The sequence below is a fragment of the Dermochelys coriacea genome, chromosome 23 (genome assembly GCF_009764565.3).
Source record: "Dermochelys coriacea isolate rDerCor1 chromosome 23, rDerCor1.pri.v4, whole genome shotgun sequence".
In the NCBI taxonomy this organism is placed as follows: Eukaryota; Metazoa; Chordata; order Testudines; family Dermochelyidae; genus Dermochelys; species Dermochelys coriacea.
The window spans coordinates 15,007,546-15,034,576 of record NC_050090.1 but is presented as its reverse complement, the minus strand read 5'-3'; the positions used below and the strand labels follow the sequence as shown (position 1 = coordinate 15,034,576).

The 27,031-nt window shown below is 64.5% G+C and overlaps 1 protein-coding gene across 1 annotated transcript; it reads right to left on the bottom strand.

Annotated features, from left to right (window-relative positions):
* MYBPC2 (myosin binding protein C2) lies at positions 1-24,844 on the bottom strand. Its single transcript, XM_043501690.1, has 29 exons — positions 24,724-24,844; positions 22,227-24,047; positions 21,606-21,754; positions 21,233-21,350; positions 20,313-20,361; positions 19,236-19,295; positions 18,366-18,565; positions 17,742-17,874; positions 16,907-17,031; positions 16,679-16,784; positions 15,900-16,066; positions 14,275-14,440; positions 12,444-12,550; positions 12,114-12,143; positions 11,194-11,333; positions 9,452-9,611; positions 9,008-9,112; positions 8,307-8,495; positions 7,671-7,805; positions 6,514-6,681; positions 6,339-6,427; positions 4,265-4,460; positions 3,198-3,337; positions 2,050-2,209; positions 1,567-1,703; positions 1,160-1,346; positions 601-629; positions 237-241; positions 1-199 (listed from the first exon to the last, which is right to left on the bottom strand). The coding sequence occupies exons 1-27, from the start codon at positions 24,842-24,844 to the stop codon at positions 619-621; spliced, it is 5,169 nt and encodes a 1,722-aa protein (XP_043357625.1). The 3' UTR covers positions 1-199; positions 237-241; positions 601-618.
* Positions 24,845-27,031: the final 2,187 nt, after the last annotated feature.

Below are 27,031 nucleotides of genomic sequence, written 5' to 3'. Positions count from 1 at the left end.
TCCGTTTATTGGCACACACATTCACTGCCCTGTGGTTTCCAAGCTGGAGGGGGGCATCAGGGCACAGCTGAGCCCCCCAGTATCAGAGTGGATGGGTTGCAGAGAAGCAGTGGGTGGGGGTGCCTGGCCTGGCCTGGCAATACCCAGGGTCCCCCACGTGCCCAGTGCGCCCTGCCGTGGCACTGCTGTCTGGGGGGGCCTAGGCCCAGCTCATTCGAGTGGGTCCTCATCAGCCGGAGACCTGGGGCAGGGAGAGAGAAGTGAGGGGGGGATGCCCATAGTGCCCCTCCCCCAACTCCTCTACTCACCAGTCATGACTCCAGAACCCCTCCCCTGACAGTGACTGCTCACCCCCATCCACACTCCACAGCCCCCCTTCAGCCCCAGCCGCATTCCACAGCCCCTTCTTCTGTCCCCCCACACTGCACTCCATAGCCCCCCTTCTGCCCCCCCACAGCTGCACTCCATAGCCCCCCTTCTGCCTCCCCAGCCGCACTCCACAGCCCCCCCTTCTGGCCCCCCCAGCCACACTCCACAGCCCCCCTTCTGCTCCCCCCAGCCATGGCTTCCTCCCTCATGACCCCAGATCCTCCTACTCACCAAGCCTGAGCTGTATGGTTACTGGGGCACTGTGGGGGGGAAAGAAATGGGGTGAGCGGGGAAGACAGACAGAGAGAATATGGGGGGCACTTCAAACCCCCGCCCTGGGACAGTCAGGTGCCCTGGACGGAGCAGGACCCAGGCTCTAGGCCCCCCTCCCCAGGCTTCCCTGTGCTGGTCTCTGGGTCCCCCAGGACAGTCATGTGCCCTGGCTCTGTGACCCTCCCAGCTGTAGGTTCTGGGGGCTCCCCCCATGTCCCACCCCACACAGGAGCCCCCAATGCCAGCCTGTCATGTCCCCTCCCCAGGCAGCCCCTGCCCCACCCAACGACACCTCTGATCTCCAGCCTGCGCTGGACCCGGGCGCCCCTAACCCCCTGCCCAGCAACACCTCTGATCTCCAGCCTGCGCCGGGCCTGTGCCCCCCTAGCCCCCCCTGCCCAGTGACACTTCTGACATCCAGCCTGTGCCAGGCCCCCTAACCCCCTGCCCAACAACACCTCTGATCTCCAGCCTGCGCTGGGCCCAGGCCCCCCTAACTCCCCCTGCCCAGCGGCACCTCTGATCTCCAGCTTGCACTCGGTCAGCGCCTCGCCCAGCTCGTTGATGGCCAGGCAGGTGTAGGTGCCACCGTCGAAGGGGCTGGGTTTGCGGATGTGCAGGGTCAACACCCCCTGGCTGTTCTTCATCAGGAACTTGGGGTCCTCCCGGATCTCCACTTGGTTCTTCATCCAGATCACCTTGGGCTGGGGCCATGCGGTCACGTGAGGGGCCACCCAGACCGGCCACTGGCCAGGCCACCCCCGTCCTGCCCCCTGCACCCCCCACCTCCAGCACACCCTTCCTGTCCCCCACGGCCCCCTGCACCCCCATCTCCAGCACCCCCTCCTGTCCCTCCCAATGGGAGTACAGGGGAAAGGGGGGTCTGAACATACCTTAGGAGCCCTGGGGGTGGGGGTACCTTACCTTGGGGTGCCCCCGCACTGCGCAGTTCAGGGCGGTGCTGTACCCAGCCACCACAGTCCGATCGACCAGGGGCGTCAAGACTCTGGGCGCCATCCGGAAGTCGTGTTCCTGGTAATCCAGCGGCTTAAAGATGATCCCTAGGGTAGGCCAGGGGGTGAGGCTGAGGGGCAGCAGCCCCTCCCCCACTCCCAGCCCCCTGATCCTACGTTCCCCCCACTATCTCCACTCCAAGCCCCCTGGCTTTAACCACTAGACCCCACTCCCCTCCCAGAGCTGGGGAGAGATCCCAGGAGTCCTGGCTCGCAGCCCTCCCTTCTCTAACCACTACATCCTACTCCCCTCCCAGAGCCAGGAATAGAACCCAGCCCCCCATCCTAACCATAGACCCCACTTCCCTGCCAGAGCCAGGGTGAGAACCCAGGAGTCCTGGCTCCCAGGCCCACTCCCCTTTGAGTGTGGGGGGACCCCGGCGTCCGGGCGCACCTGTTTTCTGGATGAGGGCGGTGTTCTTGGAGACTCCAGGCACCTCGCTCAGCCCGCAGATGTTGTGGCTGTACACACGGAAGGAGTACTCGTTCCCCATCACCAGGTCGGACACCGTGCAGCGCGTCAGCCGGTTGTGCTCATACACCGTGAACCACTCCTGGGGGGGCGCGTCAGGAGAGAGATGAGGAGTCCGGGAGGGTGTCACCAGCCAGAGAGGTGGGGGGGTGATGGGAGATACAGGGAGCCCGGGAGGGTGTCACCAGCTGGACAGGTGTGGGGGTTGAGGGGAGAGACAGGGAGCCTGGGAAGGTGTCACCAGCCTGTGACAAAGCGGGACTGTTCTTAATGTTTCCTCTGAATAGCGTGGGGGTGCCTCAGTTTCCCGTAGGCAGTTCTTAAGTATCTAGGTGGTGGGATAAGGGTGTTTGATCATTGCAGAGCCCTAGAGGGCAGGTATGTGCAGGGGTCTGGACACAGAGAAGGGCCGACACCCTGTTTCCCAGCAAATGATGGCCTGGGCCCCCCCCCCCCCCCGCAAGGTGAGAGCTAAAGGGTTGGAGAACAAAGGAATCAGGTGCCCTCCTGGCCCGGGAAAGGGACAAAGGCCAGAGGAGGGGGGGCTGGAGGGGGTTTCAGTTTGGGGCTGGCTGGGGACGAGGAGTGAAGTGCAGACGGCGTTGTTGGGCTCCCTGCCCCCCAGAATGGACCCAGCTGAGGGGTCCTGTTCTCTGCACCTACAAGCTCTGTGTTAGACCATGGTCCTGTCATCTAATAAACCTTCTGTGTTACTGGGCTGAGAGTCACGTCTGACTGCGGAGTTGGGGGGCAGGACCCTCTGGCTGCCCCAGGACCCCGCCTGGGCGGACTGGCTGTGGGACGCGCCCGGAGGGGCAGGGGATGCTGGATGCTCCGGGGTCAGCCCCAGGAAGGGGGCAGCCGGGTGAGCTGTGTGTCCTGCAGACCAGCTGCTCCCGGAGAGGAGACTCCCCAGAGTCCTGCCTGGCTTCATAGGGAGCAGATCCAGAGCATCGCCCGGGGACTCTGTGACAACGAGGGTGTCACCAGCCGGACAGGTGGGGGGGGCAGGGGGCCTGTGAGGGGATGGGCCGTGGGAAAATGGGGGGCAGTGTGGGGGGTTTGCTCACCATGGTTTTCTTGTCCGCCTTCTGAATGGCGTAGCCCGTGATCTCCGAGTTCCCGTCGTCCTTGGGGGGCTCCCACTCCAGCAGCACGTTGAACCCCCAAACCTCCTTCACCAGCACCGACACCGGGGGCCCTGGCTTCTCTGGGGGGTCAACATGAGGGGAGGGGGTCAGCAATGGGGGGGGGTCCAGCCCAGGGGAAGAAAGAGGTCCCTGGGGGGGCAGTTCCAGTCTCTGCGGTGCCCCCTTCCCTGCTGCCCTCCCACTCTGCATGACCCCCTCCTTAACACTGGGGGGGGGGACATATTCCCCAGCAGAGGCGTAGCCAGACAGTCTCCCCCCCTTAAATTCCACAGGCTGGGCTGGGGGGGCGCAGCTGGCCTGTCTCTTCAGGGCAGCTTAAATATAGAGCATGGAATCTGAGCCCCCCCTCCCCAGGCCCCGAGGGGGGGTGCCAGGGATGGGGTGTGTCAGGGAAAGGGGGTGAGGAGTGAGGAGAGGGGCAGGGGCCCTGCTCTCAGGGGCGGGGTGGGGATTCAGAGCTCAGTGCCCCCCCCCCACCCCCAGCTGGCACTTTCCCACGGGGGGCGGGAGGGGGATACACCAAAGCAGAGGAGATTAGGTTCATTAACAGCAGCTCCCAGTGCCCGGGGGGGGCACAGAGCCCCGCTCCTAGAGCCCACCCCCCCATCTCACCCCTAGCCCAGTCCGCCTCAGGCCAGTCCCAGCCCCCAGTGCCCCTCACTGCCCTACCAGTGCCAGCCCCCTGCTCCTGCCACCACCCTGCCCCCACCCCGCAGGTGACAGCCCCCTGCCCCCACCATCACCCTGCCCCTCCAGTGCCAGCCCCCTGCCCTCAGCACCACCCCACCCCTGCCCCACCAGTGCCAGCCCCCTGCCCTCACCACCCTGCACCACCGGTGCCAGCCCCCTGCCCCCACCACCACCCCGCCCCATCCCCTGGTGCCAACCACCTGGCCACACCACCCTGCCCTGCGGGTACCAGCCCCCTGCCCCCCACCACCCTGCCCCCTGCCCTGCCGGTGCCTGCCCCCGACCCCTGCCCTCACCCACGACGCGGATCTGGATGGTGGCCATGTCCTCCATGTTCTCGATCTGCACAGAGAGCTGGTACTGGCCCGAGTGGTGCCGGGCGGCCGAGCGGATGAAGAGGATGGTGTCCAGATCCGAGGTGCGGACGCTGACCTCCTTGGGGTCCAGGGACGTCCCGTCCTTCGTCCACGTCACCTTAGGCCGCGGCTTACCCTGGAGGACGGTTACCGGCCCCTGGTGAGCGGGCGACTGCCCCGGCTCCACACGCCCGGCCCCCGGTTAGCGGGTCTCTGCCCCGGCTCCGCACGCCCGGCCCCCGGTTAGCGGGTCTCTGCCCCGGCTCCGCACGCCCGGCCCCCGGTTAGCGGGTCTCTGCCCCGGCTCCGCACGCCCGGCCCCCGGTTAGCGGGCGACTGCCCCGGCTCCGCACGCCCGGCCCCTGGTTAGCGGGTCTCTGCCCCGGCTCCGCACGCCCGGCCCCGGTTAGCGGGTCTCTGCCCCGGCTCCACACGCCCGGCCCCCGGTTAGCGGGTCTCTGCCCTGGCTCCGCACGCCCGGTCCCCGGTTAGCGGGCGACTGCCCCGGCTCCGCACGCCCGGCCCCCGGTTAGCGGGTCTCTGCCCCGGCTCCGCACGCCCGGCCCCCGGTTAGCGGGTCTCTGCCCCGGCTCCGCACGCCCGGCCCCCGGTTAGCGGGCGACTGCCCCGGCTCCGCACGCCCGGCCCCCGGTTAGCGGGTCTCTGCCCCGGCTCCGCACGCCCAGCCCCCGGTTAGCAGGCGACTGCCCCGGCTCCGCACGCCCGGCCCCTGGTTAGCGGGTCTCTGCCCCGGCTCCGCACGCCCGGCCCCCGGTTAGCGGGTCTCTGCCCCGGCTCCGCACGCCCGGCCCCCGGTTAGCGGGCGACTGCCCCGGCTCCGCACGCCCGGCCCCCGGTTAGCGGGTCTCTGCCCCGGCTCCGCACGCCCGGCCCCCGGTTAGCGGGTCTCTGCCCCGGCTCCACACGCCCGGCCCCCGGTTAGCGGGTCTCTGCCCTGGCTCCGCACGCCCGGTCCCCGGTTAGCGGGCGACTGCCCCGGCTCCGCACGCCCGGCCCCCGGTTAGCGGGTCTCTGCCCCGGCTCCGCACGCCCGGCCCCCCGGTTAGCGGGTCTCTGCCCCGGCTCCGCACGCCCGGCCCCCGGTTAGCGGGCGACTGCCCCGGCTCCGCACGCCCGGCCCCCGGTTAGCGGGTCTCTGCCCCGGCTCCGCACGCCCAGCCCCCGGTTAGCAGGCGACTGCCCCGGCTCCGCACGCCCGGCCCCTGGTTAGCGGGTCTCTGCCCCGGCTCCACACGCCCGGCCCCCGGTTAGCGGGTCTCTGCCCCGGCTCCGCACGCCCGGCCCCCGGTTAGCGGGCGACTGCCCCGGCTCCGCACGCCCGGCCCCCGGTTAGCGGGTCTCTGCCCCGGCTCCACACGCCCGGCCCCCGGTTAGCGGGTCTCTGCCCTGGCTCCGCACGCCCGGTCCCCGGTTAGCGGGCGACTGCCCCGGCTCCGCACGCCCGGCCCCCGGTTAGCGGGTCTCTGCCCCGGCTCCGCACGCCCGGCCCCCGGTTAGCGGGTCTCTGCCCCGGCTCCGCACGCCCGGCCCCCGGTTAGCGGGCGACTGCCCCGGCTCCGCACGCCCGGCCCCCGGTTAGCGGGTCTCTGCCCCGGCTCCGCACGCCCAGCCCCCGGTTAGCAGGCGACTGCCCCGGCTCCGCACGCCCGGCCCCCGGTTAGCGGGCGACTGCCCCGGCTCCGCACGCCCGGCCCCCGGTTAGCGGGTCTCTGCCCCGGCTCCGCACGCCCGGCCCCCGGTTAGTGGGTCTCTGCCCCGGCTCTGCACGCCCGGCCCCCGGTTAGCAGGCGACTGCCCCGGCTCCGCACGCCCGGCCCCCGGTTAGTGGGTCTCTGCCCCGGCTCCGCACGCCTGGCCCTCAGCTAACGCCTGCCAGTGACTGGGTTGTGCCAACACCTTTGGCCCGTTTGTTTCATCTAAATTGATACAGGGGCCTCATGCCCCTCTGGGGGGTGGGGGGAGACCAACTGACCCCCTGCTGCCCCCCACTCACCTGGAAGGGGATGAGCAGGTTCACTTGCTCCCCCACTTTCTTGATGTAGGTCTGGCGCAGCTGGCGGGGCAGGCGGATCTTGGGCTGCTCTGTGGGGCGGGGGGAGAGGGAGCATGAGACGAGGGGGCCGTGCCCGGGGCCGGGGGGGCAACCAGGGGGGTCAGAGGTCACTCACCCACGATCTCGCGGATGGTGACGGGCTGCCCCATGGTGGCCGGGTTGCTCTGGCCCGCGATGTTCACCCCGATCACCCGGAAGAGGATTTTCTCGCCCGTGGGGAGCCCCTTGACCGTGAAGCCGCATCGCTCCACCAGCTCCGTGTTGGCTGGGACCCACTCGTCCGCTGGGGGGGGAGTACCGGGGGGATGAAAGGTCAAGACCAGGCTGTGGGGTGGGGGTCACGTGTAGGGCCAGCCTTGGGGGGGAGATGTTCGCCTCCCTCACTAGGCACCCCCCTCCCCTGCTGGGGGTCTCCGCCCCACGACCCCCAAGATGTCTCTTAGCCCTCCCCCAGCATGGTAGGGCACCCACCCTCCCCCCAAGGGCCTGTACCTCCAGCCCCCCTCCTCCCCCAGAGCCCCCCCAGGGCCTTCCAGTCACTCCCAGCTCCACCTTCCCCCCCACAGGACCCCACTATCACTTGCAGCCCCCACTCCACAGAGATCCTCAGTCACACCCAGCCCTCCCTCGGTCACTCCCACCCCCCACTCTCCCCGCAATGGCCTGTACTTCCAGCCTCCCCCCCACAGGACCCCACAGTCATTTGCAGCCCCACTTACCCCCCCCAACAGGGCCCCACAGTCACTCTCAGCCCGTCCCCCCCCAGGGCCTCCTGGTCACTCCCAGCCCCCTCCTCCCTCCCCACAGAGCCCCACAGTCACTTGCAGCCCCCACCCCACAGGGACCCCCAGTCACTCCCAGCCCCCCTCCCCCCAAGGGCCTGTACCTCCAGCCCTCCCGCCACTGGACCCCACAGTCACTCCCAGCCCGTTCCCCACAGGGACCCAAAGTCACTCCCAGCCCCACCTCCCCCCCCCACAGGGACCCCCAGCCACTCCCACCCCCCACCCTCTCCCCAAGGACCTGTACCTCCAGCCCCCTCCCACATACAGGACCCCACAGTCACTTGCAGCCTGTCCCCCACAGGGCCTCCCAGTCATTCCAGCCCCCCCATAGCCTCCCCCAGTCACTCTCAGCCCCTTCTCTCCCCCCCACAGGGACCCCCAGTCATTCGCAGTCCCCCATAGCCTGCCCCAATCACTCCCAACCCCCACCCCACGGGGACTCCCCGCCCCCCATAACCCTCCCAGTCACGTCCAGCCCCCCACTCACAGCCCTCCAGGCAGTACTGGACCAGGTAACCGTCGATGCCCCCGGCCCCCAGCCGCTCGGGTGGGCGCCACTTGAGGGTGGCCGTGGTGTCGGTCACGTCCTCCAGCGTGAGGTGGGTTGGCTCGCTGGTGGGGGCTGCAGGGTGGGACAGAGGATCAAAGCCCCCCCATCACAGCCAGAGGGTGCTGCCCCCGGCACCATAACCCTGAGCCCAATGCCCCTCCCACACCATACACCTGACCCCAGCACCCCCTACCCCATAACCCCTGTCCCCAGCGCCCCCCCTCCTGCCCCATAGCCCTGACCCCCAGCACCCATCCCCCTCCTGCCCTATAACTCTGACCCCAGCGCCCCTCCCCCTCCTACCCCATAGCCCTGACCCCCAGCACCTGTCCCCCTCCTGCTCTATAACTCTGACCCCCAGCGCCCCTCCCCCTCCCACCCCATAGCCCTGACCCCCAGCGCCCCTCCCCCTCCCGCCCTATAACCCTGACCCCCAGTGTCCCTCCCCCTCCCACTCCATCACCTTGAACCCCACAGCATCCCCACCCCCACCCCCCAAAAAACTTGGCCACCTCCCCCAGTGCTCCCTCAAGCATCCCCTCCCCCCCAGACCCCCACCCCACTGCCGCTCACCGATGGGCATGAAAGGCTTTGTGTTGTGGCTGGGCTGTGACACCCCGATGGCGTTGACGGCGAAGACCCGCATCTCGTAGAGCACCCCTTCGATCATCCGCGTTGACTCGTACGTGGTGTCCCCGTGCACCTCGAAATTCAGCTTCATCCACCGCATGCTGCCTTTCTTCTTCCTCTCCATCAGGTACCCTGCGGGCACGGGGGGGGGCTCAGAGACAACCCTCCCCCAGCCCTGCTCCCCCCTTCTTCTTCCTCGCCATCAGGTGCCCAAGGTGCGTGCCTCAGTTTCCCCTGTGTGCTACTCAAGTATCGAGGTGGTGGGATGGGGGGATGAGCGCTGCAGCGACCCCTAGAAGGCAGGCGGGATACCGCTGCTGGGCCACCTGGGCACAGAGACCGGCCAGCCTGGCAACTGGTGCTTGGGGCCCGTCCCCGCAGGGAGCCAGCCGGCCCGGAGGTGTCGGCGCAGAGCAAGTGGGCTGAGGACGGAGGAGGGGCACCGGGCGGGTCCGGGGCTGGGCTGCGGGAAGGGGTCAGTCTCCTGGTTTGGGACTTGGGGGGGGGAAGAGTCCAGGGGTCCAGGTTCTGGGCCCCCCCAAGATGGACTTTGGGGTCACCAGCTTGGCCCTACGCTGTGTTAGCCGCTGGCTGGGAGTCCCTGCTGGCTGGGGGGCAGGGGCGGTAATGGGGTTCAGACTCACCAGTGACGGGTTGCCCACCATCGTATTTGGGGGGTTCCCAGACCAGGATGGCCCAGTCCTCCCCCACGGAGGTGATGTGTACAGCTTCAGGGGGGTCAGGAACATCTGGAAGACACGGGGGGGCACTCAGACGAGCTCAGCATGGGGAGGGGGGCCTCCCATCCTATGATCCCTGACCTGACCTGACACTCCCTCGATCCCAACCAGCACCTCCCCTGCCCTGACCCCCACGACCTCTAAGACTCACCCCGACAGCCCAAATCAGCACCCCCATGACCTGGCCCAACACACCCACACCCCCAACCTCCCCCAGGCCCCTGTCATGGCCCCCAACAAGCCACAGCACCCCCAGCCTTGCCCAGCCCCCTCCCACCCCACAGCCCTGCCCAGCCCCCCAGCTCAGTGCCCTCCCCCCCAGCTCCCTGCCCCACAGCCCCCCCTTACCAACCACCTTGATGTGCAGGACGGCATTGTCCTGCCCCATGGGGTTGGTGACTGTGATGCTGTACTTGTCCTCATCCCCCCGCTCCGCGCTGTCGATCACGAAGCTGCTCTCCTCTGGGTGCATCTCGATGCGGGTGCGGCCCTCGGTGTTCGTGAACAGCTGGGGGGGGCCGGGGAGGGTCAGCGTGGGGAGGGGGCAACCCCCAGCGGAACCTCTCCCTCCCCCCGGGGAACCTCAGCTCCTCAGACTTCCCCCCATCTCCAGGAGCCCCCTCCAGGGTCCCACACCCCTTGGGATACCCCTCAGAGCACCCCCCCCAACCTCTGTGAGTTATGAGGGTAATATAATATCTAATTGAAAGAGTTAATTAATGCCCAGACTGACCTCCAAAGTTCACCCCTAAAGTTCACTTTAAAGCCTGGTTAGGAAGGTCTGGAAACGTACGGAGCTGGGTATCGGGGGGAGGGACGGCTCAGAGGTTTGAAAATTGGCCTGCTAAACGCAGGGGTGCAAGTTCAATCCTTGAGGGGGCCATCTAGGGATCTGGGGCCCGGATTGGTGATCTGAGGTCCCTTCCGCTTCTGTGACAATGCAGCCCGGCTGGGGAGGGCCAGGAGAGGAGCTGCGGGCTCAGCGCTTTCTATTGCCATGGCTCTGATTCAGAGATCAGAAAAAGGAGTCCTGACATTTTGGAAGACACTTGGGTGACATTGTATTTTTGTCTCTATTTGAAGGGTGTGGGAACTGGGATCTGAACTGGTTGATGGATAAATTACCCTGGGCTAATTGGCAGGATGTTTGGGAGAAGGAAAGTTAAGCCTCTTGTTTTCTCAGGCCAAGAGGCTGCTGGAAATGTATAAAAAAAACCCCTGGGACACGATCCTTCTTCATCGCAGATCTGCTTTGGGTTTCAAGAGGGGGAACCCCTGAGAAATAAGGATTGAGATCCCCAGTCACTAGCTGGAGTCACCCCGAATATGGACCTTGGACTATAACCTATGAACTATTTCTAAAAGGACTTTTGGCAGCTACAATCTCACCATCTCTGCTGTGTCTCTGGATCTCAAAAAGAAAAGGACTTGTGGCACCTTAGAGACTAACACATTTATTTGAGCATAAGCTTTCGTGAGCTACAGCTCACTTCATCGGATCCGATAAAGTGAGCTGTAGCTCACGAAAGCTTATGCTCAAATAAATGTGTTAGTCTCTAAGGTGCCACAAGTCCTCCTTTTCTTTTTGCGAATACAAACTAACATGGCTGCTACTCTGAAATCTGGACCTCAAGAAATTGAACTCAAGTCTGTCTGGATATTGATCTTTCAATCAACTCTCTCTCTTTTCTTTTTTAATAAATTTTAGTTGCGTTCATAAGAATTGGCTGTAAGCCTGTATTTGGGCTAAGATCTACGTTATCATTCGGCCTGGGGCTTGGTCCTTTGGGATCGGGAGAAGCTTTTCTCTTCTCCGATGAGGGAAGATTTTCAGAATTTATCATCATATGTTTGACGTGTGTGTCTGGACAGAGGCCTGCGGCTGGGCTCGCAGAGGGAACGGCCTTGCTTCTGAGTGCCCAGGGAGGTGATCCTGAGGCTGCTTTGGGCTGACTTGGTAAATCTCAGCACTGGAATAGCCACCAGCCTTTGGGGTTCATCTGCCCCGTCTTGTCTGCTGTTCACCCTAATCGAGTGACCTCGGCTGGCCCCCACGGGCCCCTTCGTCACAACTCCGCCCCAGCACCCACCTTGTCGCCCTTCATCCAGGTGACGGTGGGCGCGGGCTCCCCGGTGATGGCCACGTCCAGCCGCACCTTGTTCCCCGCCACCACGATGATGGTGTTCTCGGCCATCTTCCCCAAGCAGTCCAGGTGGATTTTGGGGGGTTCTGGGGGGGGTGCAGAGGGTGAGGGGTCATCCCCCTGCCAGCCAGGAAAGGCCCAATCCCCGCCATGGCCCAACCCCCAAGATAGGGAATTCCCCCCAACTCATACCCTGGCCCCCTGAGCTCCCCCAGTCCCACACTCCTGTCCCCCCAGCCCCTCCCCCAGCCCTGTCCCCCATTCCCCCAGTCCTGCACCCCATACCTCAGCCCCTCCCACATACCCCAGCCTTGTCCCCCCATTTCCCCCAGTCCCCTTCCCCCCAGTCCCGTCCCCCTGTACCTTCAGCCTCTCCCACACACCCCCAGCTCTGTCCCCCATCCTCCCCAATCCTGTACCCATGTACACCAGCCCTGTCCCCCCTGAGCTCACTCAGTCCTGCACCCCTGTACCCCCAGCCCCTACCATACAACCCCAGCCCTGTCCCGCCATTCCCCCCAGTCCTGCACCCCTGTACTCCCAGCCCCTCCCACACACACCCAGCTCTGTTCCCCCCCATTTCCACCAGTCCCATACCCCCCAGTCCTGCACCCCTATACCTCCAGCCTCTCCCACATACCCCCAGCCCTGTCCCGCATCCACCCCAGTCCTGTACCTCTGTACTCCCAGCCCCGTCCCCCCAGAGCTCATTCAGTCCTGAAACCCTGTACTCCCAGCCCCTCCCACAGCACCCCAACCCTGTCCCCCTCAAAGGGGAAGGGGCAACCTCGCCCCCCAGACCATTTTCTCCCTCCGCCTCCCCCATGCCCCCACTGTCCAGGCCTGAGGCCAGGGGAGGAGCTCACCTTGCTTAGGGACATACTCCACCTTGATCTCTATGGGGAGAAGGAGAGGAAAGGGTTAACAGGGCCCCCTGACCCAGGGAAAGCTCCCCCCTTCCCATTCTCCAGAACCCCAGCGCTGCGAGCTTCCCCTAGCAATGCCTCCACCAGGGACCCCAGCACTGCGAGCTTCCCCGCAGCAGTTTCCCCACCGGGGACCCTGATGCTACGAGCTTCCCCGCACTAGTGCCCCAGCCAGGGACCCCGATGCTGCGAGCTTCCCTGCAGCAGTGCCCCAGCTGGGGTCCCCAGCACTGCGAGCTTCCCCCCAGCAGTGCCCTGTCCTGCACTCACCCAGGAAGTTGAGCTTGGCGGAGAGCGAAAGGGCGAACCCGTCGGGGATGAAGGTGTAATCAGCCTCGTCCTCTGGCCTCACATCCTCAATCACCAGCTTGTGGAACCTTAGGGGGAGGGGACAGTGTTGGGGGGCAGTTTGGTTGCTTGGGGGGCAGTGCCCCCGTTCCTGACCCCCAGTGCTGTGATCTTCCCCGTAGCAGTGCGCCCGTTCCTGAGCCCCAGTGCTGTGATCTTCCCCACAGTAGTGCCCCCATTCCTGACCCCCTCCAGCGCTGCAATCTTCCCGACAGCAGTGCCCCCATTCCTGACCCCCTGTGACAAAGTGGGGTTTTAGTCATCTTGTTATGTTGCATGTTTCAGAGTAGCAGCCGTGTTAGTCTGTATTCGCAAAAAGAAAAGGAGTACTTGTGGCACCTTAGAGACTAACAAATTTATTAGAGCATAAGCTTTCGTGAGCTACAGCTCACTTCATCGGATGCAATGAAGTGAGCTGTAGCTCACGAAAGCTTATGCTCTAATAAATTTGTTAGCCTCTAAGGTGCCACAAGTCCTCCTTTTCTTTTTGCGAATACAGACTAACACGGCTGCTACTCTGAAAACTGTAAGGAGAGTGATCACTTAAAATAAGCCATCGCCAGCAGCAGGGGGGGGAAAGGAGGAAAACCTTTCATGGTGACAAGCAAGGTAGGTAGTTCCTCTGATATTCTTGTTAACTGCTGGAATTAGCCTACCTTGCTTGTCACCATGAAAGGTTTTCCTCCTTTCCCCCCCCTGCTGCTGGCGATGGCTTATCTTAAGTGATCACTCTCCTTACAGTGTGTAAGATAAACCCATTGTTTCATGTTCTCTGTGTGTGTGTATATAAATCTCTCCTCTGTTTTTTCCACCAAATGCATCCGATGAAGTGAGCTGTAGCTCACGAAAGCTTATGCTCTAATAAATTTGTTAGTCTCTAAGGTGCCACAAGTACTCCTTTTCTTTTTGTTATGTTGCATGTGAGTCTTACTGTCCCATACTAATACTGTGTGTGCCTCAGTTTCCCTGTGTACTGCACCAATACTTAGCTGGTGGGAATTGGGTGTGTGATTTTGGTGAGGCCCTCAGGGCAGCTATTTGCACCTGTGTAAGCTGGGGGGGGGGTGCGACCAGGTGACAACTTTGGGCTGGGAAGCGAGAGGAAGGGAAGGAGGAGGGGCATGAAGGGGGGTGTCAGAGATCAGGTGGCTGGAAGCTGGGGGTCTGTGTGGGGGGACTGGAGGTGGGGAATCCAGGGCCTCTGGCCCAGGCCTCCCCAAGATGGACTTGGCTGAAAGTCCCTGATTTCTGTGCTAACAAGCTCTGTTCTACGCTGTGTTCCTGTCGGCTAATAAACCTTCTGTGTCCCCAGCTGGCTGAGAGTCATGTCTGACTGCGGAGTCGGGGGGCAGGACCCTCTGGCTCCCCCAGGAAATCCCACCCCCATGTGTGCACTCACTGCGGGAAGTGCAGGGTGGGGCAGGGGAGGCTGGAGGCTCCGGAGTCAGCCCCAGGAAGGTGGAAGCTGGGGCAGCATCTTGCCCTGGGGACAGTAGCTCCGAGAGAGGAGGGTCCCCCAAGACCTACCTGGCTTCATAGGGAGCAGATCCAGAGCATCGCCTGTAGATGCCGTGACACCCCCAGCGCTGCAAGCTTCCCTGCAGCAGTGCCCCTGTTCCTGACCCCTCGCAGTGCTGTGAGCTTCCCCACAGCAGTGCCCCATTCCTGACCCCCCAGTGCTGCGATCTTCCCCGCAGTAGTGCCCCTGTTCCCCACCCTCCAGCACTGCATGTGTCCTCACAACTGTGCCCACCTGCCCTTGTGGGTGATGTGGATGCGCTTGCTGGGCCGGACCTCCACGCCGTTCTTGTACCATTTGCCCGTCACCTTGTCGTCCGACACCTCGCACTTGAACTCGGCTTGTTCGGACGCCTTGACGGTGAGATCCGCAATGCCCTGGAGCACCTCCAGCTGCTTTTCTGGGGGGTGATGAAATGGGACTGTTCTTAATGTTTTCTCTGAGTACTGGTTGAGTGCCTCAGTTTCCCCTATGCCTTTCTTAAGTCTCTAGATGGCGGGATGGGGGGGGGGATTGTTGCAGAGTCCTAGAGGGCAGGTGTGATGCCAACACCCTGTCTCCAGGCAGCTGATGGCTGTCATAAATATAAAGGTTTCAGAGTAGCAGCCGTGTTAGTCTGTATTCGCAAAAAGAAAAGGAGTACTTGTGGCACCTTAGAGACTAACAAATTTATTAGACCATAAGCTTTCGCTGTAGCTCACGAAAGCTTATGCTCTAATAAATTTGTTAGTCTCTAAGGTGCCACAAGTACTCCTTTTCTTTTTATAAATATAAAGGGAAAGGTAACCACCTGTCCATATACAGGGCTACAAAATCCCGCCTGGCCAGGGGCAAAACCCTTTCACCCCAAAGGGTTAAGAAGCTCAGGTAACCTCGCTGGCCCCTGACCCAAAATGACCAATGAGGTTTTTTCCACCAAATGCAACCGATAAAGTGAGCTGTAGCTCACGAAAGCTTATGCTCTAATAAATGTGTTAGTCTCTAAGGTGCCACAAGTCCTCCTTTTCTTAATGAGGGGACAAGATACTTTCAAATCTGGAGGGAGGGGGACAAAGGGTCTGTCTGTCTGTGTGATGCTTTTGCCAGGAACAGATCAGAAATGCAGCCTCACAACCCTTGTTAATTAGTATGTCGTCCAGCTAGAAATGCGTAAGATTTCCTTTGCTTTAATGGCTGGTGAAATAGCTGGGCTGGAGGGAATGGAGATTCCTGCTTTCGTGTCTTTTTGTCACTGAAGGTTTTGCCTAGAGGGATTCTCTGTTTTGAATCTGATCACCCTGCAAGGTAGTTACCATCCTGATTTTACAGAGGTGATTCTTTTATCTTTTCTTTAATTAAAATTCTTCTTTTCAGAGCCTGGTTGATTTTTCATTGTTCTTAAGATCCAAGGGTTTGGGTCTGGGTTCACTTGTACCCATTGGTGAGGATTCTTATCAAGCCTTCCCCAGGAAAGGGGATGTAGGGCTTGGGGGGATATTTTGGGGGAAGACGGCTCCAGGTGGGCTCTTTCCCTGGTCTTTGTGTAAGACGCTTGGTGAGGGCAGCATAGGGTTCAAGGCCAAGGCAAAGTTTGTACCTTGGGGAAGTTTCTAACCTAAGCTGGTAAGAATAAGCTTAGGGGGTCTTGCATGCGGGTCCCCACATCTGTACCCTAGAGTTCAGAGTGGGGAAGGAACCCTGACAATGGCCCTGGTCCAGAGCACCAAGCCTGTGACCTCCATGACAGGGGGCAGGGTTGGGGGGGGGTCCTGGGACAGTCCCAACCCACCCCCCTCCCGGCCTTTACCATGGCCTGGCCTGCCCCATCTTCAACCCCCCCACGCCCTGTTCCAGCCCCCTCCCTTCCCTCCAGCTGGTACCTTCAACCACCAGCTCAGCCTCGGACTGGCCCCCGTTGGTCATGATCTTGTACTGGCCTCTGTCCTCCATGGTGGCCTCGTTGATGATCAGATAATGCTTTTTGCCGTCTTTCTTGAAGCGGTACTTGAAGGCTGTGTCGCGGGTCAGCTCCACCCCGTCCTTCATCCTGGGGTGGCGGGGGGGGGGGAGAGATCAGAGTGTTGGGGGGGTGGGATGGATGGTCGGAGAGAGGGGTGGATGTAGACAGGGTGTTAGAGACGGGGTCAGGGCGCGGAGGGACAGACGGACAGGCAGGTGGGCGGACGGACATGTGGGTGTGGGGACAGATGGATAGACAGAGGGGCGGACGTGGGGATGGGCGGGCGTGGGGACGGATGGGCGGGCGGATGTGGGGACAGACGGATGGCTGGGTGGGGGTAGGGGCAGACGGATGGACAGACGGGCAGATGGGGGGCGGGGGTGGGAGCAGACGGACGGACAGGGGGTGAGCATAGGGACGGGTGGATGTGGGGATGGATGCGCGGGCAGGCGTGGGGACGGACAGATGGACGGACAGACGGACAGGGATGGGGGCAGACGGACAGACAGACGGGCAGACGGACAGGGTGGGGGCAGACAGATGGACAGATGGGCAGACGGACGGGAGACGGGCAGGCAGATGGGCAAACAGACTGGGGTGGGAGCAGACAGATGGGCAGACAGACGAGCAGACGGGCGGGGGGGGCCAGACGGACGGACAGACGGACGGGGGTGGGGGTGGACCAGCCGGGGCCGTTACCACATGACTTGGGCTCCCTCCTCCGACACCTCGACCTCCAGCTCCACCCGGTCGCCCACGAACACCTGATGGTCGTCCAGGCCCTTGGTGATCACCACGGGCGGCTCTGCGGATGGACGGACGGACGGACGGGGGAGGGTCAGGCAGAATTGGAGGAGGAGCCTGTTCCCCTCCCCTGCCAGGGCTAAGTCCCCCCCCCACCACCAGTTCCCCCCCCCCAGCGCTCACCCTTCACGAAGAGCTCGGTGAACAGTTTCTCGTCCGCCACCGCGCACTCGTACGCCGCGTCGTCGGCCAGGGTGCACTTGTTAATGGTCAGGATCCGCTTCTTGCCCACATTCTCAAAGATGTACCTGGGGGGGCGGGGGGGGTCAGAGGGGAGCCTGCATTGGAGCGGCCCCCAGCCTGGCCCCCAGCGCCCAGCCCAGCCCCGCACCCAGCCCCCACCAGCCCAGCGCTCCCCCAGCCCTGAGCCCAGCCCCCAGCCCAGCACCCCCCGAGCCCTGGGCCTCCCCAGCCCAGTCCCCAGCACCACACCCAGCCCCCCCCAGCCCAGCACCCAGCCCATCACCCCGCCCCAGCCCAGCTGTGCCCCCCAGTCTGGCCCGGTCACTTGGCGCTGGGTTTGATCTCCTGCCCGTTCTTGTACCCAGCCCAGCGCCCCCCAGCCCAGCCCCCAGCCCAGTGCCCCCCCAGCCCTGCACCCAGCCCAGAGTCCAGAGCCCCTCCAGCCGAGCACCCCTCAGCCCTGCACCCAGCCCCCCCAGCCCAGCACCCCCGCAGCCCCCATCAGCCCAGCAACCCCCAGCCCTGAGCCCAGCCTCCAGCCCAGCGCCCCCCCAGCCCTGGGCCTCCCCAGCCCAGTCCCCAGCACCACACCCAGCCCCTCCCAGCCCAGTGCCCCCCAGCACTGAGCCCAGCGCCCCCCAGCTCAGCACCCCCCCAGCACTGCACCCAGCCCAGTGCCCCCCCAGCCCAGCACCCAGCCCTGCACGCCCCAGCCCAGCACCCAGCCCATCACCCCACCCCAGCCCAGCCGTGCCCCCCAGCCCGGCCCGCTCACTTGGCGCTGGGTTTGATCTCCTGCCCATTCTTGTACCACTTGATAGGCAGGTCGGGGTCGCTGATCTCCACCACCAGCTTGATCTTGTTGCCCTTGTCCACCTGATACGCGGGGTCCAGCTTCTTCGTGAAGGCTGCCGTGGGGGGGGGGGTGCAGGAGGCTGAGCCGGGGTCGGGGGGTCTCGGGGGGATGGGGAGGTTCTGAAAGGGGCTGGACACATGGGGGAACTTGGGGCTGGGCTCTGGGGGGCAGTGTGGGAACCCTGGGGCTGATCTTAGGGGGCAGTGGGGGAACAGTGAGGAGGTCACTGGGGCCAGGGCTGAGCTCAGGAGGGCAGTGGGGGGAACAGTGGGGGGTCCCTTGGGCTTGGGGGGAGTGGGGGCACAGGGAGGACACTGAGACTCTGGGGCCGGGGCAGGGGGGGCAGCGGGGGGGGTCCCAGGGGCTGGGCTCGGGGGGGGGTGTTGCTGAGACACACCCAGCTGGGCAGGGGACAGGCAACGCCTAAGGGGGTTGGGGGGGCGTTCCGGGGGGGGGCCAACCAAGACTGGGGAACGGATGGATCCCCACCTACCCCCACCGCAGCCAGGTGCCCCCCCAGTCCCATCCCCCGCCCCAGCGGACCTGCGCTCTTCTTGACCTCCACCTTGGCCTTCTTGAGCCGTTTCAGCATGCCCCGCAGGTCCGTGATCCCGTACTGGAAGGCGATTCGCTCATATTCGCTCTTCTTCGTCACCCCCTTGAGCAGCTCCCAGATCTCAGGGGGGAAGGGATCGTCCTCATCGTCCTTCTTCTTCTTCCTCTTCTCCTCCACCTGCACCTCCCTGGGGCAGGGGTGGGCGGGGTGGGGGGGGTCAAAGCGGAGCCGGGGGAAAAAAAAAAACCCTCCACCCACGAACTAGGCCCGATTTTTGACAATGCCGAGGCCTGCCTCAGTTTCCCTCTGAGTTTGCGGGACGGGGGGTGTTCCCTGGTGGCTGGGGGGCATTAACATAGTCATTAACGATCTCAGCAGAGGGGCCACATCCGCCCCACAGCTGAGTGATCCCCACCTATCAGCAGGGCACCCTGGGGTGTGGAGCGGATGTGGGACCGGAGCTGGAGACCCAGGGGTGGCTTGGCCCGGACAGAGTGTCTCTCACTCCACCAGGGAGCCCTGGGGAGGGACAGGGGGTGCTGGCCCCGGCTGGGCGTTGCTGGAGTCACAGGCCTGCCCCGCTGGGACCGGAGGGGGCGGGGGGCGGGCTGCGGTGCCGGCCCACTAACAGGGAGCCTGGGGCCGGACCGGGGCAGAGACCAGAGCCCTGGACCCTGGGACAGACAGACCCACCCAGCGCCCTGCCCCGGGGACGGACAGACAGACAAACCCAGTCAGCGCCCCACCCCAGGGATGGACGGATGGATGGACAGACTCACCCAGCGCCCCACCCCAGGGATGGACAGACAGACGGAAGGACAGACACTGCCCCCTCCCCCCCGACTGGGGGCACCTACCTCTTCTTTAGCAACCCGCTGAAGTCCAGCTCCCCGGCCACCTTGTCCTTCCCCTCCCCGCTGTGGAGAGAAAGAGAGTCTCACCCAGCCCCCGGAGCAGGGCCCGGCCAGTGGGGGGCGCTGTGGGGAGCGGAGCAGGGCACTGGCTATAGGGAGCTGTGGGGCACTGGTTGCGGGGCACTGGCGGGAAGGTTATGGCAGACGTTGTGGGACACTGGTGGGGGGTAGTGGGGGATGCTGTGGGGAGCTGGGGGGCACTGGTGGGGGGAATTATGGGGCATTCTGTGGGGTATGATGAAGTGGGACTGTTCTTAATGTTTCCTCTGAATACTGTAGGGGTGCCTCAGTTTCCCCAAGGCATTTCTTAAGTCTCTATGTGGGGGGATAAGGGGGGGTGACTGTTGCAGAGCAAAGGGCCAGGGTCCATAAATGGCGACACTCTGTCTCCTGGCAGCTGATGGCCTGGGCCCCCCCCCGCCAGGTGAGAGCTAAAGGGCTGGAGAACAAAGGGATCCGGTGCCCTCCTGGCCCGGGAAAGGGACAAAGCCCAGAGGAGGTGGGGGGAGGGGGAGCTGGAGACGGTTTCAGTTTGGGGCTGGCTGGGGACGAGGAGTGAAGTGCAGACGGGGTTGTCTGGCTCCCTGCCCCCCAGAATGGACCCGGCTGAGGGGTCCTGTTCTCTGCACCTACAAGCTCTGTGTTAGACCATGGTCCTGTCGTCTAATAAACCTTCTGTGTTACTGGCTGGCTGAGAGTCACGTGTGACTGTGGAGTTGGGGGGCAGGACCCTCTGGCGCCCCCAGGACCCCGCCTGGGCGGACTGGCTGTGGGACGCGCCCGGAGGGGCAGGGGATGCTGGATGCTCCGGGGTCAGCCCCAGGAAGGGGGCAGCCGGGTGAGCTGTGTGTCCTGCAGACCGGCTGCTCCCGGAGAGGAGACTCCCCAGAGTCCTGACCGGTTTCGTAGGGAGCAGATCCAGAGCATCCCCTGGGGACTCTATGACAGGGGGATGCCGTGGGGAGCTGGGGGGCACTGGTGGGGGGATGCTGGGGGGCGCTCTGGGGCGCCGGCACTCACGTCCGTTTGAAGGCCTGGAGCACATTGTCACTCTCCTCCATCCGTGGGGCTGGGAAAGAGGGTTGGGGACAGTATGACACCCTGCTCAAGCACCCATGATCCCTGCCCCCGCCCCCCCATATACCGCCTCTGCTTGGGCCTGCCTACCTCCGACACATGACCCCCAGTGCTGGGGGGCACTACATTATGGTGGATCACATCAAAATGGCCTGCCGGGGGGACAAGGGGAGGGGAAGTTAGAGCAGCTCACCAGGTTTTCCGCCATTGGGGGTGGGTCTGTGGGGAGGGCCCCTGGGCTGGGGGGTGTCTGCATGGGCAGGGGGGTCCTGGCACTGGGTGAGGGTCTGTGTGTGTATGGGGGAGGCTCCCTGCCTCAGGGGCTTTCTGGGGGTCTGGAAAGAGTTTCAAGGGGGCTCCATCTCCCAGGGACTTGGGGATCTCCCCAGCCTGGGGAGCTCTGAGGGGGGTGTTCCTGCTCTGGGGGCATGTCCCTGCTTGGGGGGGGGGTTCAGGCCTCACCCAGCCTTGGGGGGCACTCTCAGAGGTGTCCCTGCCCTGGGGAGTTTTGAGGTCTCCCCAGCCTGGGGTGGACTCTGGGGGGTGTCCCTGACCCAGGGATCTGTCCCTGCCCTGGGTTCGGTGTCTCCCCAGCCCGGAGGGTTCTGAGGGGGGTGTCTCTGCCCTGGGGAGCTTTGGGGTCTCCCCAGCCTGGGGGGGCTCTGGGGTGTGTCCCTGACCCGGGGGGTGTCCCTGCTCTGGGGGGTTTGGGGTTCTGAGGCGTATCCCTGCCCTGGCGGGGTTCGGGGGGTGCGTCCCTGACCCAGGGGGTGTCCCTGCTCCAGAAGGTTTGGGGTCTTTCCAGCCTGGGGGGTTTGGAGGGGGGTGTTGCTGACCCGGGGGGGTCCCTGCCCCCCGCTCACCCTCCACGTCGATGTTGAAGGTGCACGTGTCGCTCTTTTCCTTGCTCATCACCTCACAGCGATAGTCACCCCGGTCCCCGATCACCACCTTCCCGATGCGCAGCTCGAAGGTGTACACCTGAGGGGGGGCAGTGCGTGGGTGATGCCGTCCATCCGTCCTACTCCCACCCCCCACCCCCACCGCTGCCCCGGGGTATGGCGGGCGATCGACCCAGAGGGACACCCACAAAGCCAGGGGAACCCCCAGGCCAGGTGAGGCCTGGCTGCCCAGACAGAGCCCAGAGGGGACAGAGGGGCTGGGCTAGGGGAAATTGGGGGGGGCTGGACCTGCACCTGTGAAGCCACTCACCCCCCACCCCAGCCAGCCCCCCACCTTCTTCTCCTTGTCGAAGGTCTCCTTGAACTGGAACCGGAGGCCGCTCTTGATGCTGAGTTCCAGCCATTTCCCCTTGAACCACTTGATGCTCGGCTTGGTGGGGAGCTGGGATCCGTCCACCTGCACCTCCACGGCCACCTCCTTCCCTGCGCGGGGCGGGAGGGGGGGCGCATCAGCGACCCCCCTCCCGCCACCCCCACCTCCTCAGGCCGCAGCAGTCTGCCAGCCCCCACCTCCTCTGGCCCCCTTATCCCCCCACCTAGATACTTAAGAACTGCCTAGGGGAAACTGAGGCATGCACACCATATTCAGAGAGAACATTAAGAACAGTCCCAGTTCGTCACCCCCCCCCAATCCCCCGACCCCCTCTGGCCAGAGGTTTTCCCAACCCCTGACCCCCTCTGGCCAACAGCTTCCCCAATCCCCTGACCCCCTCTGATTAGTGACCCCCCCAATCCTCTGACCCCCCTCTGCCAGAGCTCCCCCATCCCTCAACCCCCTTTGCCCCGAGCTTTTCCCAGCCCCCAAGCCCCTCTGGCCAGAGGCTTTTCCAGCCCCCCATCATGCCCAGGAGCCCCCAAGATCTTCCCCATCCAGGTGGATGCCCCTGAGTCCTACCGCACTCCACAAGGATATGGCCTGGCTTCTGCAGAAACAGGCTCGGGGTCTCATCCGGCTTGTCCTGGGGCTTGGGGTCTGCAGCAGACGGGGAGACGGGGGTCAGGACAGGGCGCCTGGGGCTGCTGCACAGCGGAGGGGGGCTGGGGCTGTGGGGTTCCCGGGGACTGGGATGTAGCGGGGTGCGGGGCCGTGTCTGGGGGCCGGGTTCCCGGGGGCTGGGATGTAGCGGGGTGCGGGGCCATGTCTGGGGGCCGGGTTCCCGGGGGCTGGGATGTAGCAGGGTGCGGGGCCGTGTCTGGGGGCCGGGTTCCCGGGGGCTGGGATGTAGCGGGGTGCGGGGCCGTGTCTGGGGGCCGGGTTCCCGGGGGCTGGGATGTAGCGGGGTGCGGGGCCGTGTCTGGGGGCCGGGTTCCCGGGATCTGGGCTGTAGCGAGGTGCGGGGCCGTGTCTGGGGGCCGGGTTCCCGGGGTCTGGGCTGTAGCGGGGTGCGGGGCCGTGTCTGGGGGCCGGGTTCCCGGGGGCTGGGCTGTAGCGGGGTGCGGGGCCGTGTCTGGGGGCCGGGTTCCCGGGGGCTGGGCTGTAGCGGGGTGCGGGGCCGTGTCTGGGGGCCGGGTTCCCGGGGGCTGGGATGTAGCGGGGTGCGGGGCCGGGTTCCCGGGGTCTGGGCTGTAGCGGGGTGCGGGGCCGTGTCTGGGGGCCGGGTTCCCGGGGGCTGGGATGTAGCGGGGTGCGGGGCCGTGTCTCGGGGCCGGGTTCCCGGGGGCTGGGATGTAGCGGGGTGCGGGGCTGTGTCTGGGGGCCGGGTTCCCGGGGGCTGGGATGTAGCTGAGTGCGGGGCCGTGTCTGGGGGCCGGGTTCCCGGGGTCTGGGCTGTAGCGGGGTGCGGGGCCGTGTCTGGGGGCTGGGTTCCCGGAGGCTGGGATGTAGCGGGGTGCGGGGCCGTGTCTGGGGGCCGGGTTCCCGGGGGCTGGGATGTAGCGGGGTGCGGGGCCGTGTCTGGGGGCCGGGTTCCCGGGGTCTGGGCTGTAGCGGGGTGCGGGGCCGTGTCTGGGGGCCGGGTTCCTGGGGTCTGGGCTGTAGCGGGGTGCGGGGCCGTGTCTGGGGGCCGGGTTCCCGGGGGCTGGGATGTAGCGGGGTGCGGGGCCGTGTCTGGGGGCCGGGTTCCCGCGGGCTGGGATGTAGCGGGGTGCGGGGTTGTGTCTGGGGGCCGGGTTCCTGGGGGCTGGGATGTAGCTGATTGCGGGGCCGTGTCTGGGGGCCGGGTTCCCGGGGGCTGGGATGTAGCGGGGTGCGGGGCCGTGTCTGGGGACCGGGTTCCCGCGGGCTGGGATGTAGCGGGGTGCGGGGTTGTGTCTGGGGGCCGGGTTCCTGGGGGCTGGGATGTAGCTGATTGCGGGGCCGTGTCTGGGGGCCGGGTTCCCGGGGGCTGGGATGTAGCGGGGTGCGGGGCCGTGTCTGGGGGCCGGGTTCCCGCGGGCTGGGATGTAGCGGGGTGCGGGGTTGTGTCTGGGGGCCGGGTTCCTGGGGGCTGGGATGTAGCGGGGTGCGGGGCCGTGTCTGGGGGCCGGGTTCCCGGGGGCTGGGATGTAGCGGGGTGCGGGGCCGTGTCTGGGGGCCGGGTTCCCGCGGGCTGGGATGTAGCGGGGTGCGGGGTTGTGTCTGGGGGCCGGGTTCCTGGGGGCTGGGATGTAGCTGATTGCGGGGCCGTGTCTGGGGGCCGGGTTCCCGGGGGCTGGGATGTAGTGGGGTGCGGGGCCGTGTCTGGGGGCCGGGTTCTCGGAGGCTGGGATGTAGCGGCCCGGGGAGGGGGGATGTTCCCTGCCAGGCGTTCATGCGAAGGCCGTGTCCTGTCTCAGACCCGCTCACCCACTGGGTGCTCCACTGGGGCTTCTGAAAAGAAATCAGGATTTGGATGAGTCAGAAACTCAGTATCCAGCCCCCCCCCCCCCGCCCAGCCCCCTGAAGAGAGGAAGTGTGGGATTTCCTTAGCGCTGTGTATGAACAGTGTGTGTGTGTGTGTGTGTGTGTTTCCCCTGCCTGTAACGAGGGGGTGGGAGCGGTGGTGGGGGGACAACAGGTGGGCTCTGTGTTGGAGGAGGGGGTATTAACCTGGGAATGGTGCAGGGGAGTTTTACTAGTTTACTGTCTTCTGCTAACACGGGGTGTGCCTCAGTTTCCCTGGGGTGCTGTACCAATACTAGATGGGGATGGGAAATAAGGGGGTGACTTCACTGAGGGATGATACCTGGTGGCCAGCACAAAAGATGGCGGTTTCCCTGCATAACCTGAGCCCAGGAGGCGGATGGGGCCAGGTGACACCTTCTGCCCGGAAACTGGACAAAGGCTGGAGGGGGTGGGGGTGGCTAGGGGAGGCGGCTGCAGGGAGTTTCAGTTTGGAGCTGGCTGGGGAGAGGGGCTGAATCCCAGAACTGGGGTCTGGGCTCCCCATCCCGCAAGTGGGAGCTGACTGAGGGGTCCTGGTCGCTGCACCTACAAGCTCTGTTTTGGGCTGTGTTCCGGTTGGCTAATAAACCTTCTGTGTTACTGGCTGGCGGAGAGTCCCGGGGAATCACAGGAAGTGGGGGACGCAGAGCCCTGACTCCCCCATACTCCATGACAACTGGTGGCAAAGGTGGGATCTACTGCACCCCGGGGATGGTGCTTCCTGCAGTAAGTAACTGGGGAGCAGTAAAACGAAGGAGGTTAACGCGGACCAGGTGTGCTGAAGGCTCAGCGAGGAGCTAGGCTTAGCCCCTGGGAGTGGGTGACCAGCGAGAAGGACTGTTGCAGTAACGGGGTCCCCCTGGGGATGGCGGTGAGCGGTTCCAGGGTCAGAGGAGTCTGCGGCTCAACCCTGGGAGAGAGGTGGTGACCTGGAGAAGGGCTGGCACAGTCGGGGTTTGAGTCCACAACAACTTGGGAACAGCAGGGAGATGTATAATCACCACCTTAAGAGGGAGCTGGAGGAAGAGGATCGCTCAGAGGAGCTGATCCCTGCCCCGGAGGGCAGCAGCTTGGCAAGGCCGAAGAGCAGAGAGCCCCCCACTGCGGCGAGTGAGCGGGGGACCCAGGCCTGCATGGAGCTTTGATCAGCACATCCTGGCCCAGTGGAAGGAAGGGGAGGACACAGATGAATTCCTGATGGCCTTTGAGGCGGCCTGCAGGCTGCACAGGGTCGACCCTGCCGACAGGCTCCGGTTCCTCACCCCCTTACTGGACCCCAGAGCCGTGGGGCTGTACAGCCGAATGGAAGGGGTGGAGGCAGAGGACTATGAACTGCTCCGCGGATTCGGGCTGATGCCCGAGTTGTCCCGGGAGAGGATCTGGAATCAGCGGAAAACCCCTGAGGACACTTATCTGGGACTGGCCCCCCGGATGGAGGGATACGCCCACAAGTGGGCAGAGGGGGCCCAGACGAAGGATGACCTGCTTAACCTGATTGTGCTGGAGCAACTGTACGAACATTTCCCACCGGCCCTGGGGCTGTGGCTGGTGGACAAAACGCCAGAGGACGCGCGACACGCAGGGCGGCTGGCCGACGAGTTCGTGAAGAGCGGTCAGGGGCCGGCAGGGAGGAGTCCCAAAGGAACACGTCCGCATGATGCAGAGAGAGTCACCCTGGGGCCCCCCAAAGGGGGAAAGTGGACAACCCCCTCCCAAGGGGAACAACCGGCATCAGGACCAACCGCCCAGCTTGAGGGGACCAACGGGACGTGACCTGTTATTATTGTGGGCAGAGAGGCCACATACGGACCCAGTGCCCCAGGCTCCAGGACAGACTGAGCAGACCGAACCCGCACAGGGTTAACTGGACAGGGACCCAACCGGAGGGGGGCAGGCTTCCCAGGCATGGGGGGCTGGCAGCTTACCCACTGCATAGGAGGGAGGAGAGCCCCAGACCAGCTCCTCTGGGGCTTGATGCTTGATGACCCTTGAGTAGATCTATTCCCAGAGACAGGAGCTGGCTCCCCCCTGGAAACAATCCCCCTCTCGGATCAGCTCACCCCTGCCCAGCAAGCTGAGATCAGGGGGGTGCTGCATCTGTACCGACAAGTTGTTTTCCACCCAGCCTGGACGCTCTAATCTCACTGTCCACCGGGTGCAGACAGGGTCACATCCCCCTATAAGATGCTCCCCCTTCCGCATCACAGGGAAAACTGCTCAGGACCTGGACAGAGAGGTCAGGGACATGCTGGCTTTGGGGGCAATCCAGCCGTCTGCCAGCCCTGGGGTCTCGCTGGTGGTGCTGGTCCCCAAAACGGACGGGTCGATCTGGTTCTGTGTGGACTGTCGGAAGCTCAATGCCATCACCGTGTCTGATGCCTACCCCCTGCCCGGGCCTGACGAGCTCTCAGACAAGCTGGGGGGAACTCGGTACCTTACCACCGTGGACCTTACAAAGGGCTGCTGGCAAGTGCCACTGGGTGCAGAGGCCCGGCTGAAATCAGCCTTTATCACCCCCTGGGGCGCTATGAGTTCCTGGCCCTGCCTTTCGGCCTCAAGGGAGCGCCGGCCACCTTCCAGCACCTGGTGGATCAGCTACTGAGGGGGGTGGAGGGTTTGGCCCTGGCACACATTGCTGACATCTGTGTCCTTAGCCAGACCTGGGAGGACCACGTGTCCCAGGTTAGACAAGTGCTGGACCGACTCCAGGGGGCTGGGCTGACCATCAAAGCGGAGAAGTGCAAGGTGTGGATGGCGGAAGTGTCCTACCTGGACCACGGGGTGGGGAGCAGTCGCCTAAAGCCGGAACCAGCCAAGGTGGAGGGGATCAGAGACTGGCCCGCTCCCCACACCAAAAA

What these genes read in the sequence shown, in the direction of transcription:
- MYBPC2 (XM_043501690.1), bottom strand. Translation starts at nt 24,844, where the DNA reads ATGGAGTATGGGGGAGTCAGGGCTCTGCGTCCCCCACTTCCTGTGATT. An exon ending in GGAGTATGTCCCTAAGCAAG is followed by an intron (nt 11,334 to 12,113) that starts GTGAGCTCCTCC and finishes CACCCCCCCCAG; the next exon opens with AACCCCCCAAAATCCACCTG. An exon ending in CCAGTACTGCCTGGAGGGCT is followed by an intron (nt 6,682 to 7,670) that starts GTGAGTGGGGGG and finishes CTCCCCCCCCAG; the next exon opens with CGGACGAGTGGGTCCCAGCC.